Source organism: Chelonia mydas, chromosome 2, assembly GCF_015237465.2.
Source record: "Chelonia mydas isolate rCheMyd1 chromosome 2, rCheMyd1.pri.v2, whole genome shotgun sequence".
Lineage (NCBI taxonomy): Eukaryota > Metazoa > Chordata > Testudines > Cheloniidae > Chelonia > Chelonia mydas.
The window spans coordinates 188,187,502-188,204,172 of record NC_057850.1 but is presented as its reverse complement, the minus strand read 5'-3'; the positions used below and the strand labels follow the sequence as shown (position 1 = coordinate 188,204,172).

The 16,671-nt window shown below is 39.8% G+C and overlaps 1 protein-coding gene across 1 annotated transcript in view; it reads right to left on the bottom strand.

Annotated features, from left to right (window-relative positions):
* Nucleotides 1-3,586: 3,586 nt before the first annotated feature.
* DYNC1LI1 (dynein cytoplasmic 1 light intermediate chain 1) overlaps nt 3,587-16,671 on the bottom strand; it is a 56,463-nt gene continuing 43,378 nt past the window's right edge. The window contains exons 9-13 of the mRNA XM_037890369.2: nt 12,254-12,313; nt 12,079-12,123; nt 10,633-10,753; nt 8,617-8,775; nt 3,587-5,770 (exon numbers count right to left, since the gene is read on the bottom strand). Coding sequence (XP_037746297.1) covers nt 5,658-5,770; nt 8,617-8,775; nt 10,633-10,753; nt 12,079-12,123; nt 12,254-12,313 — 498 coding nt within the window. The 3' untranslated portion in view covers nt 3,587-5,657. The remainder of the gene's footprint in view (nt 5,771-8,616; nt 8,776-10,632; nt 10,754-12,078; nt 12,124-12,253; nt 12,314-16,671) is intronic.

Here is a 16,671-nt window from a genome sequence, read left to right as displayed (position 1 = left end):
GCTTGTTCTGTCCAGTAAGTCCAGCCACTTGGATTCCTTGTTCATTGGACGTGTAGAGAGAGCCTGATGGCTTCTTTTGTTGGCTACCTTCACCACTAGAGAATTAGGGCTGGGGTGGGAAAAGAAGTCTTACATTCTTTTTGGTGGGATGTAGTACTTCTTGCCTGACCTTTTACAGGTGAGTAGAACTGGAGCTGGTGTTTGCTACAGTGTATGTGCGGGAGCTAGCAATGCCTCATTAACAGAGCAATCTTCCCTTGTGGATCAATATTCAAAATATCCACCAAGGAGAGTTGTGACTCTTGGATTTCTTCTAGTGGAGAGAGCTTACCAACCGCTTCATGATGTACGCGAAGGTCTTTAAATCATCAGCACAGGAGGGCATTGGTGGCATTACCCCCTTATCCGGGGAAGAAGAGGACCTGGCTGAAGGATGTAAGATCTCCTTGAGCTGAAGTTCTTGTTTCTCTTGTGTATCATCTGGTACCGAAGAAGTGTGCAGTAATGGGAGATGGTCAGTTGGTATCCATGAATGGTACAGTACCAGTTGGTGCCAGTAGTCCTTTCTTGGCATCCTGTAGAACTGATCGCTGGAATGGCCCCAAGGGTCCCAGTAACCTCACTGAGGAGACTAGGGGAAAGGTCATACTATCTGGGCCTACGATGTTTGGTAAGTCCCCTTCATTAGAGGGACTCATGGGAGTTTGGTGGTACAGTACCAGGAGGGATTTGTGTACAAAGATCTTCAAGTCTGATAAATCATCTCCTGTGCTAAGCTGGGGGGAGGAGGAAGAGGGGCGCTCAGGTATCATGGTCAGTACCAAAGGTTGAAGACTTATGTATAAGTTTCAACTTGTAACTGTCTGGATGGTACTGGTGAGTGAGCTCTGATAGATCTCTGTAACAGTGGAGACTCAGGATAATCAGAAACAAGATCCTCTGAAGACAGAAATCTAGGAGGCAGCAGAGGGTTTTGATAGCCTAAGGTTGAGGCTTGAGTTGGTACTGGAAGTGGAAATGTTGACTGGTGAGATGGAGACTGCTGCAGTACTGAGGAGCTGCAGGGTCTTGTCTCACTTCAGAGAGGAGGTAAGAGACCAGTACTGAGGCACATGGTAGCCTATGTGTACCACAGTGCAGCAAGGGATCAGATAGTTCTGCTGAGATAGATGGCTCTGGTGGCAGAGGGCTTGTTCATATGGGGCTTCTTACTTGGTACCAACACCTGTATTGGACTCAGTTGGAGCGCTAATTCTCCTGAGTGAGTCTTATGGACCTATCCCATTTCTTCATTTCTCAGGTTTGGGAGATGTACTACTTTTTCTTTGAAGTTTGTCTCAGTGGCTACAGACAAAGCTGAAACAGGGATCAAAGGTGCCTGCAACATTGAGGCCAACTTACATGGGTGAGGGGGGAGGAAGCAGACCCCTCTGGAACACAAGCACATTTATTTAAATAGGAGTTTTGGTCTAGGCTCCCTGTCTTTGACCTTCTGAGAAGACTTTTCACCTTGAGGGGATGAGAGTCTCTGAAACAGTGCAGGCAACTAGTGTTCCATCACTGTGGGGAAAAGACCTGTGGCAAGTCTAGCAGAGATTAAATCCTGAGGTTTTAGGCATAACAGATTGTGCTCCAGCACTAATAAAGGTCCAAGAATAGGAGCCACCAAGCCTCAGGGGCACAATCATACTAAATAAAATAAACAACAAAATAGATAAAGGGCTTTCACAAGGTGAAAGGAGGAAGCTGAATACAGCAAACAGCAGAAGATGCGGTCTCGAGCCATCCCATGGTCGAGAAGGAATAAGCGGTGGCAAGCTTGTGCCTTCCTTTATCCCCTTATTCAGAGCATAAGGCATTGCTCTGTGCAGGCACAGGTCCACGGATATTACTTTTCAGTCTCTGCTTTAGCACACATTGGCACATGCACATATTTTGTAAGAGCACTCACAGGGACATGTACTCAAAGAACAGTGGAGTAAGAATTAATACGGATACTTGCCTGTGGCTCAGAGGTCATCCACAAGCAAAACTAGGGGCTGTCTCTGAACCATACCTAGGTCCAAAGCCCTCGTTGGGAAGATCTAGGATATCTGTTTGGGTAAGTGTTGCTTGGAAATAAAGTGACCCTTTAGCTATATCCCAGAATACACAAGCAGCTTGTGAAACTTTCAGAAAAACATTGTGCCGACGAATCCTGCAAGAGACTTGGAAAAGGCTGATTCACTAGTTAATCCATTTGCCTGTTGCTGCAGTAATATGCCTAGGGAGGAATTTGACTGATAGAGTTCATGGTATACATTTGTAAATGCTTGTACTGTGCTTAGAGCAATGAAAAAGTACATTTTTTAAAAGTGCTATTTAAAACTTTCTAATTTTCTCCCTTCCACTAAAGATCCACTTTTTCCTATGAATCCTTTAGGGGGTCTAGTCCTCAACCTATACTCTCTCCACATCTTTCCTTACCTAGTACATATTCTTGTCTGGTGGACTGGAGACTTTTCAGGGTTGGGAATGTGTCGTAGCATTATATAATTAATGGCTTTATTCATTCACTCACATGTTTAGTTGACTTTCTTCTGTATTAGATCAGTTTCCCCATTTATTGTAGACAAATTGGAAATCATTTTCTTTTATTACAGGTCTACAACTTATTGCAGTTACTATATTTTTACGATTTCTAATAAATTATACAATAGTTCCCTCCCCCATAGTTTTCTCCATTCTCCTCCCCCAAACTGTTTTGATCCCTGCCTTACAGAGCTGATGGGTTCATTGTTTGTGTACCAATATGTTTAACTGATAGTACATTTGTGGTGACAGGTTTGTAAATTCATATTAAAACTATTCCAGAAAAAAGTGGTTTGGCTAAGATCTTTTTGACAGCTGAAATAGCAAGAGGAAATTAGACTCAAGGAGACATTTTACTCCCATTAATAGAATGAAAAAATAGATTACTTTGAGTGGCAATTGAGAGTGTTTAATCCCAGTTAGAGGGCAACAGCCTCCAGTCTCTTTTTTGTTATAGCTGCTTTATTTTGTTTTTAGTTACAGGAGTTTTGTCATGATTTTATTGTATGTTTAAACAGATGGGTACTGTACAACAGATACAGTTTAAAGGGATTTGGCAACAGCCACTTTAAAAAACCAAGTGTTTAAACTACTTATTTGCAATAGATTTTGATGCATTTTTCCACAGAACATGGTATTTATTTTCTCTAAAAGATGAGGCACAGCACACAGCATCCTTCTACTGCCTTTTCTTTTGTAGCGGATTTGTCCTTGATAAAGAGAGGCTAAGGAATCCTTCAATGCGTATTATTCAAAAGCTTCAAATATGCAGAAATGTGGTTTTAGATTTTCATGCACTTTAGTACTGAGATTCCATTATAATTTCTTTTTCTAAAATAAAGCCCCAAAAATAAACTGTGTAATGGATGTTTATTGAACTCTTTTGAGACATTTGTCCAACTTCACAAAGGGCCTTTACTTTGATATCAGATACGCTCAAATGAACAGAACTGAAAAGTTTAGAAACCGAAAGTCTCTTCCTTGCAAAAACTAAAACAGTACAAAAATAGTTCTGCAATTTAAACATGCTAAAATCTTAAGTTTCTGCCTTTTAATGAGAGTATGGTGTACCACTAGAATTTAGATAGGAAACACACTGGTGATCTCATCAGCAGTATAAGAGCTGTCATGCACATTTTAAATGACTATGTTAAAAAAATTACTGTACATGTGTAAGCACAGTAGTGAATTGTTCAAGGAACAGTGATGCATGCAATGCATCTGTGATTAGAAACCATTTCCTTCTTGATGTATATATTCTATGCAGTTATTCCTCAGCAGTTCACATAGTTGGTCAGGAGAGTTGGACCATTATTATGCGTTGCACGGGCAAAATTTTACCATTATTGTACTTTAGATTTATTCCTGATCAGATTATTCAAATGAGATCCCATGTTTAAAATAATTCAATAGATTTGTTCAGAGAAGACAGCTAGTCTCAGATTTTTAGCATTGATAAGCAGCCAATATTTTAAAAAGTTCCCTGAAGAGCAAGCAATAAAATCAAAGCTAACAAAGCAAAACATTCTAGTATGTTAGTCTCAAGAAAATGAATTTTTGGGGAAATCAGAAAAAAAATCTGTATCAAAAGTAGGAACTTAAACAGCAATATCAAGTATAATACCATACCCAGAATAAAAATTATGGCTATTAATGTTTTCTCCTAACACTTTTTAGCAGATTTCCAATTAGTAAATTAGGGAAATTGTGTACATTATACCCACTGTTTTAGTAAAAAAAATTGTACACCTATTTAAGAATTGTTAATAAAAATACTCAGGATAATCTTTGAAAGTTGTTCTAATCTCAGTATACCATGAGCTTCAGTGGAAGACTTCTCACATTATGTTTATGATCAAGTGTTTCTCAAATACTGTGTACTGAAAGCTGAAATAACCAATAAAATGCTAACTTTTGTCACATGATTCCACAGAGTGCATTGAAAAATCATCAGTGGGATGCTTAGTATATCTGGTGGGCTTTTAAACTGAAGATTAAATCCCCAAAATCTGATGAACGAAGTTTTGCATGTAGGAAGATTAGTACAATGCTGTATTGTATGAGTAGCAAATTCATATTTGTTTCTTCCAGAACTATATCACGTTTTAGGGAAGCTTAAAGCTGGGCCATACTGTTATTCACAGAAGGGTGAAAGATAAGAGGGAGGGACATTTAAGTACCTAGTCTTCAAGAGTGAAACACTAAACACTTTGATTAGCTAATATACATTTTAATACAAGAAAATGCAATGAATTTATTTATATCTGAATGTAGATAATACTTTATTAACTGATCACAGTTTTAATGTCTGATTTAAAACCATAACTAATTTGGGAAACAAAAAGAGGGGATGTTAAGGCTGAGCCATATATACACAGAAAAAAATCTGGATACTGATAATCTGTACATTTTTTATTAGTTACCTCTGCTTTTTTCTTTACACAAATAGTTTATTCAGTGTCTGAAGTTATCAAATTGGCCAATATTTTAAAGTCTTACGCTGGAATGAAAGTTTAGCGCAAGTTTTTGATGCAGTGTAAATCTCAAATGAGATCAGACAGGTTTGCTGTCATATTCCACATGAAGTGTTGAATTTTATGCAGGTTAGTTTATTGTTGGCGCACAAAGTTATAACAACCGATTATCCTCTCTTCCAGCAAAACTAGTAGTTCTATCCCTCAAAGGTTAACCTGTATTAAATTCAACTATAATAGATTGGGAGATCAATATACATTAAGTGCCCATGCTACATGTCATTTTCCAACTCTTTAAGCAGCCTTTAACATTATATGATTAAGTGGACATATGTGCCATTTTACACAATTACACCAACTTTTCAACAAAATCTAGGAATTAGTTAATTCTTTAAATTCCACCGTGAACAGTAGTCCTATATGGTGTGGTATAGTTTTCCATCTGTATTAGCTCCCTTTTGTAAAGTTGGGCAACACATGAAATAAAGACATCAACTGTTTGTCCTTCTCTGAAAAAGTGTTTCAGCTGTCTAGTTCCAGTCACTGAAGGAAGAGGCAGAGGCAAGTTTAAATTATCCCAGAAAACTGAATAAATTGCTTTATTTGGTGTCTTCAAGATGCTTCACCTTCTGTGGGGGAAGTAGGCGTTGTGGGAGAGACCATTTCAGGTTTTCGTGAAATTCTATCCAATTCTGCCTGAACATCGGTCAAGACTGGCTTCTGGCCTGTACAAAAAAAAAGCACACAACACTTGGCCATGCTTAAAAATGAAAGGACTTGTTTTCCCACAACTATGTTATATCTTAAAAACATCCATAAAAAAAAAAAGAGTTAAGTTTTCCTGCTTTAATACAATACTAAGTAAGTTGTTTTATGCAATCACATTTACAAACTGCAGATACACTAGAGTAAAGATATAGTAAAACGAGAACATATTTAGTCCGTAGCAATTTTAGACATGTGGGTTACCCTACTGTTTGGCTAACAAGCCATTTTTACAATAGTTCTCTCAAGGTCTTACACTGTATCTGGAAAGCAAATCCTATGAAATCCTAACATAAATGATATACATTTCATCTCCTAAAATTTCTAGAAAGCATTGACCAATAAATGCTGGGCTCACATTATAAGTATGTATTATTCACACCACATGTTAATGCGTTAAGCACACAATAATACACAGATTTATATTTCAAACAGTTACATGGCCAGAATTGGCCTATGTCTTTCTATAAACCTGTTCACTTATTCTAAGTACCCTTTAACACTTTGCAAAGCTGAAATCAACTTTAGCATTAGAAAATAATGAACTTGACTGATACTGATTTGATCTCTTGAGTATATTTTATAATGAACCAAAGTGCTCTCAAGTAACTAACTGTACAATTTACCAACGGAAAAAATAAACCCTCTTCACATTCCCAATCGCCTTACCTCCTTCCACACAGGCATGGGGGAAACAGGATTATTTTATCTAGGTTTACATGAAAATTCTTATTTAAAAGGACCACAGATCCTTAATAGGTCTTAGCCAACTGAGCTTAAAAAGCAGACCAGACCTTTTCAGCTACTGAAGATCTGTGAAATTTCCTGCCCAGAGGAAGCCTATGACCAGTCTTTGCATATGAATCGGAATACACCCCCCACATGGATACTGCCCCCCTCTTCAAATAGGGCCTGGAGATCTTTTGTGCCCCTATTCACCAGTTTTCTTGATTGGGTTGAAGACTCTCTGAATTCCCATCCACCCTCCCGAAGTGGGTATCACAAAGTTGTACTGTAATGCATATGCATAAGATGGCACAAATGCATATGCATACAGTAGAATTAAGGTCAGTGTGGCAATCCTCCTTGTATCTAATGCTGGGTAATGGAGTTTGCAGTCCATATCATAGAATATCAGGGTTGGAAGGGACCTCAGGAGATCATCTAGTCCAACTCCCTGCTCAAAGCAGGCCCAATCCCCAATTTTTGCCCCAGATACCTAAATGGCCCCCTCAAGGATTGAACTCACAACCCTGGGTTTAGCAGGCCAATGCTCAAACCACTGAGCTGTCCCTCCCCCCAAATTGATAGGTTTAGCTAGGCTCTCATTCTATATTCAGCAATAAAGGTTTCTGCTTCAGCTTTTCAAAAGTAGTCGTGAGGCAGCTGCAGTGATTAGATGGAGGGTGTTCTGGCATATCTGAAGGCCAGAGTATAAGACCAACAGCTGACAAATTATGTTGCAACCATCATGTACCTCCCACCCCTGAAGATTCTGTCTCTGTGTAGTTCTTTAAGATGGATACCAGTAGGAGCAACACTTCGGGGGCTGTACTATTACCAGACAAGTGTGATAGTTAGAGATAGGATCAGCATGTCTCTGTCGCTCTGTAACTTAAGACTGAGGAAAAAATTCTGTAACTATGATGTGCTCACCTTAATGAGGACAAAAGTATCACTCCATGGAAGAGAAAGCATCCCTAGGGAAGCTGGCTACTCCAGATAATTCCTGATCAATATGGCCCCAGACTGGAGTCAGGAGGACCAAGATGTCCTGTAGATATGTACTACAATACTTCGTAGTGAGGGTTGTGTGATCAAGACAGCCAATATTCAGAGATCACTGAGGGATTTAAACAACTAGGATTCCCAATCTATGCAGAAGCTACTGATGAAATCTCTGTGCTCATTCTGAATCTTTCCCCTACACTCTCTGCAATCAGCCCAGGAAGAGTAGGACTATTACAGTGGTATCTAGAAGTTCCAAGCAGGAGGACCTCCATTTAGTGCTGTACAAACATAAAAAGAGCCCATGCTCCAAAAAGCTTAGAATCTTTAAGGACAACAGGTGGATGAAAAGAATGAAAGTGCAGTAGTAAAAGCCTGTTTAAAACCACTGAGGAACACTTGTGTGTGCATGCTAGGTGTGTTACAGGCATGCTAAGTGGGGATGAATGTAGCTAGCATGCTTCCTTTATTTTCTAACACCACAGGCTCATGCAGCAATTACCCAGAAGGGCCTTTTTGCTCTCTTCACCTTCCCTAATAGAAGGGAGAAATCCAGGTGATGAGGAACAAAAGAGGGGACTCAATAGATGGGCATTCATATTACTTATCCTCATTATTCCCCTGCAGGAATGCAAGAGAGTCTCTTGGTCTGTGTTTGTTCTCCCCACAAAAGCTCTGATTCTAGCACACAAACATTGGAAAGCAGCAGATAGAAAGAAGATTAAAAACCTGGGAGCCTCACAGTACTAAGGGCTAGCAGATAGCGAACAGGATATTATTCATAAATTTCAATTAGATATAATACAATATGATTTTTCCCCCCAAAAAAGCTCAGAGGCTCACAATACAGCCATGACACCCTCCCACATTAAAATCTACTATGATCTCATCTTGGTTTACCATTGTCAGCCCCTCAGGTTTTACCATGTCATTGAGCCATGGATAACGCTGTATATATTGAAGTTGTATTACTTAACTTGCCACATTTCTAACTGCATTTTAACAAATATTGCATGCTAGATTAAAGATATTCCTTGCACAAATGAAAATTCCCATGATGCTTTAGGATTAATCATACCTGACTTTTTTGCTGATGGTGGTAAATTGCTGCCACCACCTCCACTGCCCACTCCTCCAGGGCTGCCACCGCCAACACCAGGACCGCCTGGGGAACCAGTTTTTTTACTCAGCAAACTATTGAAGAAGTTAGCTAGGACGCCTTCGCTTGTGGCTCCAGCTACATCAAAAAAGTAGAAAGGTATTTTATATATGAAGAACAACATTTTCCAAACAAATGCTGACTACACAGTTGTTTGCAGTGTTGTAGTACTGGGTTTATCCCAGGATATGAGAAAGACAAAGGTGGGTGAGGTAATATCTTTTATTGAACCAACTTCCGTTGGTGGAAGGTACAAGGTTTCAAGCTTCACCGAGCTCTTCTTCAGGTCTGGAGAAGGAAACCCAAGCATTCAAGCTAAACACGAGTTGAGATAGATTGTCTTACAGATATTTGAGACAGGCTGCAAGCAATGGACAAAGTCCAGTTACCCATCCCAAACACATTGACAATCTCATTTTTTCCTCACCCATCACAACTTTATATTCAACAACACTTTGTCCAAACCATGTGAACAGCTATGGGTACTAAAATGCCTCCCCAGTATGCCAACCTCCTCGTGGACGACCTCGAGGAAAATTTCTGTAAAAATGCATCACAAAACCAACAATATACAATGATATTTTCATCTTCTGGACAGATGACCTAAAAACTCCCTCAAAAATTTCCACCACTACTTCAGCTAACACCACCCATCCATCAAAATCTCTCTAGTACATCCCCACACCAGCATCAACTTCCTGGACACCACAATCAACAATGGATTCCTACAGACAACTATATACAATATATATTCAGATCACCCCTGCAAATCCAGCAACCAGCTTTGATACACCCAGAAAGCTGGTATCTACAGCCAGGCACTTAGATACCAAAGAATATGCACCGAAGAGAAGCTCTAGGATTCACATTTTAACACACCTTCACCAAACGAGGATGCGCCACTAGAGAAAAGTAGATTGCATCATGGAACAGGCCATACAAATACCTCAGGAGAACCTGCTTCAATGCAGGAAAACAAAGCCCACTGAGTGTATACCCCTGGTTGTCACTTATCCCACGACAGAACACACACTCCTTGGGATATCATACAGCAATTAAAAGCTATACTTCATGGGGACCACAGTCTGAAATAAATCTTTCCCAAACCCCACCTCTGGCATTCAGATAACTCCCCAACCTCGCTAAGCTCATCAGAAGCAAGACAAGGACACGCCAACTCAAAGCAGCATCAGAGACTGCCAAAACAGATGCAAAACCTGCATCTCCAATGCTACAATGATCAATATTCCCTTCAACACCATACCTTTCTGGATTCATGGCTCCTACACCTGCCTATCAACATACTAGAATATTTGATGTTCTTGATAAAGGTACACCACAACTACATGGGTGAAACCAGACAACTGCTACGCTCTTGAATGAATTCACCCAGAAAAGCGATAAGACAAAAAACACTTTACTACCCATGGGCAAACACTTTTCACGAAAGGATCACCCATACCTGAGTTCTCATTTCTTGTCCTCAAAGGAAACCTGTACGACACCTTCAAAAGATGGGCCTGGGAACTTAAATTCATAACTCTGCTGGACACAAAAACCAAGGGTTTTATGGCCCACTACAACAATTGCAACACACCCTGCTGCCTACTAACCCTCCACTGTCCTACAACTTCAGAGGTGTTAATTGCCCACATCATTTTAAGCAGTCTCCCACAACTTTGGTGACCCCTTTATGCTTAATCTGTCCCACCTTGTATTTACCTTGAACACTCTGGTTTCCTTCTCCAGACCTAAAGAAGAGCTCTCTGAGGTTCAAAAGCTTGTCCCTTCCAGCAACAGAAGTTGGCCCAACAAAAAATATTGTTGTCTCTTACACATATTAGGTCAGGATAAACAAATACAAAAGTATTTCAAGTGAGCAGTCAGGAATAGCTCACTTATTCCCACTACATTTTCCCTGCACAAGAAATATACCTTTCATATTAGGATCAATTTTTTTTGAGCCAGTAGGAATGGGTGTGACACTGGCCACGTTGGATGTTACTGATCTGTTTGGTGTCCTAGGGGAGCCTCCAGGAACTCTTGGCGAAGCATCCTACACAAAAGAAGATTGAATAATCAAACTATTTTGTATACTCAACTTCCAGAAATAAACTATAATCTATACAAGCAGAACTATTCAATTACATTTTGCTATTTTTTCCACTTTTTTTTAAAAAAGGTACATTTCATACTGATCATGTAATTCAATGGAATACTTGTGCCAAAAAATTAATCTGTTTTAAATAAGAAATCATGCAATGCTGTGAGATACACATTTTTACAGAAAAGAAAAGGAATACTTGTGGCACCTTAGAGACTAAACAATTTATCTGAGCATAAGCTTTCGTGAGCTACAGCTCACTTCATCGGATGCATAAAAGTGGAAAATACAGTGGGGAGATTTATATACATAGAGAACATGAAACAATGGGTGTTACCATACACACTGTAACAAGAATGGTAACACCCATTGTTTCATGTTCTCTATGTATATAAATCTCCCCACCTGTATTTTCCACTTTTATGCATCCGATGAAGTGAGCTGTAGCTCACGAAAGCTTATGCTCAAATAAATTTGTTTGTCTCTAAGGTGCCACAAATACTCCTTTTCTTTTGTGAATACAGACTAACACGGCTGCTACTCTGAAACCTGACATTTTTACAGAAGTGAGTATGTATAATGCATTAGCAAAGCACTTGAAAGTTAACGGGGAAAAACCCCAAAAAACCCCAAAACCCCAAAAAACTTAACCAGTATTGCAACTAAGAATCGTAGTCCAACAACTAGAGACACTGCAGAGGTGGGCACTCCACCCTGATGAGAGAGTAAAGCAGCTCTGGTTGTTTTGGAAACTGCATTCACTGGTTCATGGAGAAGCTACACCCAGCTCTCCTTAGTATGAAGGCAAGTTGTGGCAAATACGGTGGAAAGAAGAATTTTTATTAAAAGCAAACAGCGTTGAAAACGTTTAGTACTTTCATTGCCTCACAAAAGCAACTTAATAGGTCATATTACTGAGTAGTTTCTTGTCACTTGAAAAAAGGTTACAGGAACAGTCTTATAATTTTTTCTGAATTTGAACTTAAATAAGTAACAAGAGTTACACTGCTGAACATTTTATATACTAGTTCCAGAAATCCATCTAAAATGTAGGTATATCTGTACGTGCGCACACGTTGGAGCTCAATTTCATTCTCAGCTTAAGTATTTTTACAGCAATAAGAAAACTGTAGAAAAGCATTAAGAAAAAGCTTGTACATCACAAGTGCTCTTAGCACTGAAGTCCGTGATCTTCTCACCCAAACGTGCTAATGTATTAATCAAAACTGAAGAATGCACGATTTTCAGTTTCAGTATTTAAAATCTTTGTTACTCACCACTGGCCTTCCAGCTGCAGTAGGTGGCTGTTTCGCTAATAGAGACTGGAAAAAAAACAAAATATTTTAGACATTACTGTTTGCATTTACTGTAACAAGCTCAAAAATAAATGTAATTGAACACCACGTTTAAATGAAACTAATTATCTACCATACAAATGCAAAGTAACTCTACCTGCTGCTTCATAAGAAACACTTGATCATCTTCTGCTACTATTTCTTTTTCATGCACAAACTGCAATATAAAAAAAACATTTCAATATGGTTGTGACTGATGTCATTTAAAAACTAGAGGTTGTCTTTTTCTATTTACAGATTAATATGAGGAGGCACAAAAAAATGCACGAAATGGACTCAAGACAACATCGTCTTCAACCTAAAGCCGTGTTGGTGCTTTACACATTTTCTAATTGTTAACACAAAGCCAGTGACCATAAGGTAACTATCTTCACATGCTGCTAGCTGAATATCTTTACCTCAGCATTTATTTTTAAAGCAAGAGACATTGTTAAAGTGTTTTATTTCGTTAACATTTTTATTACAATTAATAGTTTAGACATGCTCTATGGAAGGCATTTGTCATAAATATAAAGGGAAGGGTAAACACCTTTAAAATCCCTCCTGGCCAGAGGAAAAACCCTTTCACCTGTAAAGGGTTAAGAAGCTAAAGATAACCTTGCTGGCACCCGACCAAAATGACCAATGAGGAGACAAGATACTTTCAAAGCTGGAGGGGGGAAAAAAACAAAGGTTCTCTCTGTCTGTGTTGTTTTTATCGGGACCAGAACAGGAATGCAGGTCAGATCTCCTGTAAAGGGCTAATAAGCAATCTAGCTAGAGATGCATTAGATTCTGTTTTGTTTAAATGGCTGATAAAATAAGTCGTGCTGAATGGAATGTATATTCCTGCTTTTTGTCTTTTTGTAACTTAAGGTTTAGCCTAGAGGGATTCTCTATGTTTTGAATCTGATTATCCTGTAAGGTATTTACCATCCTGATTTTACAGAGGTGTTTCTTTTACTTTTTCTTCAATTAAAATTCTTCTTTTAAGAACCTGATTGCTTTTTCATTGTTCTTAAGATCCAAGGGTTTGGGTCTGTGTTCACCTATGGAAATTGGTGAGGATTTTTATCAAACCTTCCCCAGGAAAGGGGGTGTAAGGGTTGGGAGGATTTTAGGGGGAAAAAGATGTTTCCAAACGGACTCTTTCCCAATAATATACCGGTTAGACATTTGGTGGTGGCAGTGATAAAGTCCAAGGGCAAAAGGTAAAATAGTTTGTACCTTGGGGAAGTTTTAACCTAAGCTGGAAAAAGTAAGCTTAGGAGGTTTGCATGCAGGTCCCCACATCTGTACCCTAGAGTTCAGAGTGGGGAAGGAACCTTGACAGCATTGTTACGTACTTAGTACAAAAGTGTTCAGTTTATAGGGCATGATCTTCTCAGACTGTTCAAAGATCTTGAAAATTTGATTTAGACTGAAGAACCTCACAGTATGTCTGGGGACTAGGTAGGTACTGAAATGCCACCATACTTTACCTTCCTCACCTTTCGAGAACCTCATAAACAACAAATTTATCCTCACAACCATCTTGTGATCTAGGAAAATATCCGTTTTATAGAGGGAAAATGAAACAGATGTGACCTTCTCAAGGTCACATGAAATTAATAATAGAGCTGGAAGCTGAACCCAGAAATCCTGAGTCCCAGTTCTAAGCCTCTATCACAAGATCACCCTTCCTCACAACAAATCCTCCGGCAGGGCAAAAGGTGTCTTAAAGCAAGTAAAATTTTACTGAGAATCAGGCCTGAAGTCTATATGCATGTAGAAACAGGTGAATAATTTTCTTGAGCACCTGGTATATTATACTACTACATATCTTGTCTTTTCCAGGATTGTGCAGATTATAGTGTCACTTTTCCCATTAAGTATTTGTAAGTAGCTCATGCAGTGGGAAGTTGCAGAATAATCCTAAAATATCAGTTTCATTAGGTGAGAGGTAGAGGTACTGGTCTTCAGATCCCCTCACCCCTTATTTGTCCTTTGCTTATGGCATCTCCTTGAATAAACAGACAGAATTATTTATAAAATGTACTAAGCACAGAAAGTTTATATGTTGCACATCCAATATAGATTTATCTTCTTAATTCCTGGCTTTATTTGCCTACTTTTGGTGTTAAATAGGGTTTACAACCATGAGTTTCTATTACAGAATATAGGAAATAGGGTAGAGTTAAGACTTTTTTAATTCATACGAAATTTATAAAGGCATTTTAAACATTCAGGTTTGCTGAGAGTTAGTACATTCTGAATTTAACTCATAAATCAAAGCAATTTAACTTTCCAAAAGAGCAGAAGTTAGATGCAAGCATACGCATCTTTAGCACTACAGCTACAGCATTCTAGAGGAAGACACTTTTAAATACAATGCTCCCATCTGAAGTTTGAATGGAAGCTCATAGTCAAAGATGCTTCAGAGACTACTGGATACCTTTCCAATTTTAATTTGATAAAATATGAAATTGAAACGGATTTAACATTCCTAACTGGATTTTCCTACTAGAAATGAGAAGATAAGTCTGAAAGAAGTCAAGCTGCCTCAGCTTTGCTGTTAAATGTAGTAGCTGGGCTTCTGGCTTCATTTATAGCTACAGCTCATAAAAACTGAACAAAAAGAAATTTAAAAAGGAGTGAGGGAAAAGGTTAATAAACTTCACAAATGTCATCATCCTCTTTTAAATAGTGGGTGCAGGCATACCACATACATATCAGATTCTTGGAGGCTGCGATTTCTTAACACTGTTTCATAAACACTGGCACAATGGCAAAAAGGCACAACAGGCCTACCTAAATTAGATGTTTTAATGTTGCATTTTATTACATTATATGAGGTCCACTCAATTTGCCTGCTTTTGAAAAAAAAATCTGAGTTAGTAAACTGTTTTGGGGGCATATTATAATGAAAATGTTGACCTATAATGTTTGGTCCCATTTGGAAACTAAAGATGTACCTGTATATCTTGGAAAATACATTACAACTGCACCAGTAAACGAGCATAAGAGATTTATGTTTCTCTGAGTATGGCAGCAACCCTAATGGTTTAACTGCCACAGTTTGGCAAAGCAAAGCATCAAACTTCAGTGAATACCTACAAAGGAAATGTAATGGAGGAGTGTTAACAAGGCCACTTTACCTTGAATGATCCCTTGAAATCTGATAACTACTCATGCTAAAAAACCCCCCAAAACAAACAGTTACTCACCTTCTTGTAACTCTTGTTCTTCGAGATGTTCATGTCCAGTCTAATCAGGTGTGCGCGCACGCGCACGGCAGCCTGAAGATTTTCCCCCAGCAGTATCCGTCAGGTCGGTCTGGGAACCCTCTGGAGTGGTGCCATCATTGTGCTCAATATAGAGCCCTACTAAGTTCCCACCCCCTCAGTTCTTTCTTGCTGGCTACTCCAATAGAGGGGTAGGTGGGTGGATACTGGAATGGACATGAACAACACATCTCGAAGAACAACTTTCTTCTTCGAGTGCTTGTTCATGTCAATTCCAATCAGGGGACTCCCAAGCCTAAATTCAGGAGGCAGTGTCAGAGCTGTCCACTGACTGGAGCACTGCTCTACAAAAGGCCGCATCATCTCTGGCCTGCTGGGTAATTGCATAATGTGCGGTGAAAGTACGTATGGAGGACCACATCGCCACTCTGCATATTTCCTGGGTCAGGACTTGCACCAAGAACGCTGCTGAAGAAGCTTGCGCCCTAATGGAGTGCGCTGTGAGCGGAGGGGCAGGCACCTCTACCAGGTTATAGCATTCACGGTTGCATGGCATGATCCACGAGGAAATTCACTGGGAGGAGACTGGAAGACCCTTCATCCTGTCTGCCACAGCCACAAACAGTTGAATGGACTTCCTAAACGGTTTCGTTCTTCCCACGTAAAAGGCTAGCGCTCTCTGGACATCCAATGAGTGAAGCCTCTGCTCTCTGCCACTCGAATATGACTTAGGATAGAACACTGGGAGGAAGACGTCCTGGTTGATGTGAAACTGGGAGACAACCTTCAGGAGGAAAGCTGGATGTGGCCTGAGCCGAACCTTGTCCTTATCGAACACTGTGTAAGGGAGCTCTGATGTTAGGGCCTCGAGCTCAGACACCCTCCTGGCTGAGGTTATTGCTACCAGAAACGCCACGACAGGTAAGAGCAAGGAACACGTCGCCAGTGGTTCAAAGGAGGACCACCCATCAATTCAGAAAGGACTAGATTGAGGTCTCAGGTCAGGGTCGGCTGCTGGACGTGCAGATATAGTCTGTCAAGACCTTTCAGAAAACGGCTGACCATAGGGTTGGCAAACACTGATCAGCCCTCTGAACCTGGATGGAAAGCAGAGGTGGCGGACAAGTAAACTCTTATTGACGACACAGTCCCTGCAGCTTGAGATGGAGAAGGTAGTCCAGTATGAGTGGTATAGAGACAAGCATCTGGGACGAGTGATGCTGTGCCAACCAGAATGAGAATCTCTTCCACTTGGCAAAGTAGGTAGCCCTGGTGGAGGGTTTCCTACTGCCAAGGAGGACTTGTCTAACCG